General features: G+C 30.8%; 1 protein-coding gene across 1 annotated transcript in view; it reads right to left on the bottom strand.

The window, feature by feature from the left end:
- Window positions 1-4,980, bottom strand: part of LOC108693844 — a 78,946-nt gene that overhangs the window by 4,544 nt on the left and 69,422 nt on the right. The window contains exon 16 of the mRNA XM_018202996.1: window positions 3,469-3,713. Within this exon, the coding sequence (XP_018058485.1) occupies window positions 3,469-3,713 (245 nt within the window). The remainder of the gene's footprint in view (window positions 1-3,468; window positions 3,714-4,980) is intronic.

The raw sequence follows: 4,980 nt of genomic DNA, 5'->3' as shown, positions 1-4,980 counted from the left end.
ATAATATCGAAATATTATAATATTGTTTTAATTTTTTAAAATAATATTCATATAATATTCTAGAAATATTTTGCGCTTGTAGGGAAATATTATTTTTGCAATTTGCAAGATTGCTTTTATCTATTTTAAAAATGGCTCTCTGAAAATGATCCTTAAGAAAAATTGTGAATAATTGCACTCAAAACTTTGTCTTGATTAGCCGAGAAGATTTAAAAGACTAATAATGTTTAATTATGTAAAATCAAAACAAAAGCGTACAATTTATATCTTCAACATAACTTGCTAGGAATGTTTGTTATTCAGATAGTGGTTACTTTGATACTTTGACATATGAAGGACTCAAGATAATTACTAAATATTTCCGTCATCTGAGTTTGCAGTACACAGACATATGCGGCGAGTCATATATCATGTACGCAGTGTGTAATTTACGTAATGCAAAGATGTATAGGATATACTATCAGCAAAGAATATTTTTGATGTGACAGTATTGTGATAGATTAGAAACTGAAATTTTTCAGAAAAATTATGACTACAATTTTTTTCTTAATTCAGATCATCTTTTCTTAAAAATTTTAATTAAAAGCATTAAAAAATTTTAATTAATGTTTGTAAATAAATTAATTTAAAAAATTTAATTAATTTCAATAAATCAATATATTATACATATAAGATTCGTTTAAATGGAAAAGATATTTGAAATTAGATCGCGCTCTCTTTCTCTTTTTTATTTCCGTTTTCTTCAAAGAAATTGTCTTCAAAATTTCAAAGAGTCCATGATTTTCCGGCAATGGTGGTGAAAGACACCCCGTATGCATGCATACACATAAACTGGCGTCTTTGACCTCGTTCGATCCGGTCATGGTAGACATTCAGAAATATTGGGGTGGAACGTGCAGTCAGCGTGCAGACTCGTACTTGACATATGTTATCGTATGCAGAATTGTCCGAACTTATTCAAGGGATTCGGGATTTGCAGATACGAATCGAGTATAGGGTAATGTGAAACTCGGAACGAGAATCGATATACATACAGAAACTCTTCGCTCAACGAGCTCTTATTTGTTAATAATATTGAATGGTATTCTCGCGATCATTAAGTTGATGCTAACGATAATTGGTACACGAAGTACTCGATACATGTCTTGCGCCCCGGCGTCGTCGATGAATTATCGAAGCGTAAATATGCATGTGCATGACAGTTGAAAGCGGATATTCCGCGATGCAAGCGCACGATGTGCTGCAAATGGCAAAGTGAGACAGTGAGTTTTCGAGGAAAGTTTCCCTTTGTTAATAGGAATAAACAAAATCAATTACGAGGCGCACGTGTTTCTCGACTCACGAATGAAATAATTGTAAGCGATTATCGCATTTTGTCCATGCAATCTGTAAAAAAAGTACATCAGTTATAGTGAGGATGAAAAGGGATTTATTTTTGCAAAATTGAACAACTATTCAATGTGGCCTTGTACAACGACATGACCTGGTAACCGAGAGTCTAATGTTAAATAATTTCTAAAACTATTTTAAAGAGGATTGTCCATTGCTACTTTGTTTTGTTAGGTAAGTTTTTCTTCGCATTATATACAAAGCTTTGGGAATATCTTCATATAAAACATTTACAACGAATAATTAATGCACTATAATTAAAACTTCTGCACTGCAAATTCAAGTGTGTAAAATGATTTCAATAATATGTGTGTGATTAGTTTATCATATAAAAATAACTATATTGCATACAATTACTATAATTCACATAAATATGAATTTACATTTTAGTGATCAACCGTCTTAAATCAAAAATGACAATTCCAAACTTTTTTAAGTCTTCGTCCCTTTTCTAACTCTTCGTCCCACTTTACAATATAAATATTGTTCCAAATTAAAGACATAATTATAAATTGTCTCTTTTGAGTTTAAAAATAGTAAATGTGAAATAATAAATGAAAATATGAAATGTAATTTTCAATTAATATGTGAATTTTATGATTTTTAAAATTTAAAAAGATATTGTTCATAAAATACATTCAGTAGAAAAGTGCAATTTTAAAAAATAAAAATATGATCTTGTAACTTGACGTAATTTTATTGTGATCTCATGTTATACATTAAGTGTTATTAATTATTTATTACGAATAATATGATTTTATTTGTGTTTTTCGTTAACAATTATTTAAAAAATGCTTATCTTTTAACATTTTATGATAATTACTAACATTGAATTTTTTTAATGTCCCTCTTTGCCTTCTTAAAGAATTGGTTACCTTAATTTATACGTTTAAACATGTAGTGATTTTTATACGGAAAACTAAACACATATATATTGAAATTACTTTTCACACACTTAATTGGGTCTGCAGTGTGTCGACAGTATCTCGAGTACTAAATTTACGCATGCATATGTTACTTTTCTCTGTAGAAGCGATAATCGTTCTGCATAAATCTAATTTACAAAACACGTAAGAAACATTTCGAGAAAGGATTTCAAAACGCTTTTTTCTCTTCTGCTATACTTCTATAACTCGAGCTCTCTTCTCACGCTTCAACTCAGGCAGACAAGCGTGAGTGAACGTTTTTCAAGCAATTACGTGCAATAAAGGGATTTCTGTCACCTTCCTTGGGCATCTGATCGACGGAAAAAAAGAACGACGAAGCGAGAAAAACATTAATACTTATAATTCCTTCCTTCTCTCCTGCTATAGCAAAGCTCGATTCGTCGTGCAAGCTTTGACACGTCTATTCCTGCCTTTCTGTGCTCTTGTTTTGATAATCTGCCAGTCGCACTTTGAGTCAAGTATTTCCATCAGTTAAACTTTGATTTCACACAAACTTTAATAAATGATATATTTCGACGAAGGAGGTCGTTCCTTCATAGAATGCGAATCTTAGTTTCCAAGTTTAGAACTAATGAAAGCCAATCTATCGCGGAATGTACGAATCACATGTACGAATCACATGTATGATCTGTTCTATTGGCCGCGATCAATATTATGTTACCTCTTTCGTAATATATAATTAAGTCCTAATAGCTTTTGTGCTTTTGTGTTTTTTGCTGTCGCGATTTATCTAACTATTGTCTCTTGAACAAGGATTTATTCAACGAGGAGATTAATTGGGCAATTTTTTCACCTCTAGATAAGTTACTGATAAGTTTATCCTTGGGAATATCTTCCAGATATCTCCCGGATATTTCATTATCCATGTTATCTATAGAGACGAAAAAATAGGGTCAATTGTTCCATCTTCGGATTAATTATGTGATAATTTATCTAATGGTTAAATAAAAGAGTAAAAGAGCATAAGCATATGAAAGAATAAGAGAGAGAAAAGAGTAAGAGAGTGAGCTGAAGTTTAGTCGAAAGATGTAACAACTCAGTCTTTAATCATAAGCATAAAATAAATCCAAGTGTTTAATCAAGTCGGAATAGCGTTGTTTTGCACGGCGGATCTACGTCGATTTATACTTACCGGACGAATCTGCGGAAGGCCAGCTAGCTCGAGGGATAACCGGCGGAAGAACACTGAGTAACAAAAGAGGTAAACCGCCTCCAATACTTGGATTTCGTTGTGGGATCGAGGCGCTTGATGAGGTGTGTGACGGCTCTACTGGCTCCTGTGCCAGTTGTTTCTCCAATCTAGCCAATTCCAATTCCAGCTGTGCCATCTCACGACGATAAACTCGGTTTTGCACCTCCACACGATATTGTAGCTCCCTGAAATAGAATTCTTTTTAAAGGAATGTCAAACTTTAAATTATTTAGATTTCCACTAACGTAAATATCATTTTCATACATAGGCGGCCTATTACGGTTTTAGAAATGAGATGAAAATGATAAAAATGATAAAAATGAATAAATTCACTGTGTTGACAATGAAATTATAAATAAATTTGTTTAATTTTGCACTTTATTTCAAGAACCGTAAAAGGCCCCTACAATGTTTATGAACTGGAGGTCAATTATATAATTTGTACATTTTAAAAAAATTTTTCACATTTTGTTTCTTATTTTTTATTTTTCATTTTTGCACTCTTCGAGTTTTCACATGAAGCTTTTTCCGCATAGCGTGATATTAATTATAAGTATATGTAGCTTATAAATATATGCGTTAGTTTTTAAGCTGGTATTTTTATTTTATGATAGTAATCCATCTCACGAGATAATAAACTATCGCAGACAGTAACACGGTCAGACTATACTTATTCTAATTCTGAAGTATATTAATTCTCTAGATTTCCGCTTTTCAACCATCATAATTCATAATGAATAAGTAAATGATTCACGTAAACAATTTCACATTTTTACGGTTGAGAAAGTTACATGATCCCGCGAAATCGTAGTATTTACGCAAAACTTTTCATGTTTCTCCTTTCGGAAAAAAATTATATTATCGACGTTCCGAAAAGGGGATGATTCTACATGAAAAGATAAATTGAAGATGCAGAATAAAATTTTTTTATAGAGACTTTGTTTTTGAAAAGGTCAATTTTAAATATTCTCTGAGTACGGATTTAATTGATAAATTAAACTTTAAAGTATCAGAATATATTAGAAAGCATTCATTATAGAAATTTATTTCGAAGAGTAGAATTGTGTATTCGATTGAATGGGCAACATTTTTAATAATTTATAAATTTTTTAATGTAATAAAATTGTGCGTGAATATCTTGTGTATTTTCAATTACCTAGATATTACAATAATAAATACAACATGAGCAGAGATAATAGCATACAGTGAGATTTATTAAATCGACATAATTACATAAATGCATCCAGCGAATATTTAAAATGTTTTCGAAAACAAAACCTCATATGAAAAAATTTTATTCAACATTTTCGATTTATTTTTTTATGTAAAATCACTTTCAACCTTTTCCTGATTGTCATGATCAATTCACATTGTATACATATGTCCTAATATATATGTATATATATATATATATATATATTTACTCTTCATTTCTCATGTTTCTTCTCTAGA

The sequence above is a fragment of the Atta colombica genome, unplaced genomic scaffold, assembly GCF_001594045.1.
Source record: "Atta colombica isolate Treedump-2 unplaced genomic scaffold, Acol1.0 scaffold110, whole genome shotgun sequence".
NCBI lineage: Eukaryota > Metazoa > Arthropoda > Insecta > Hymenoptera > Formicidae > Atta > Atta colombica.
Note: the sequence above shows the minus strand (reverse complement) of the source record. Positions and strands in the feature narration are given on the sequence as shown.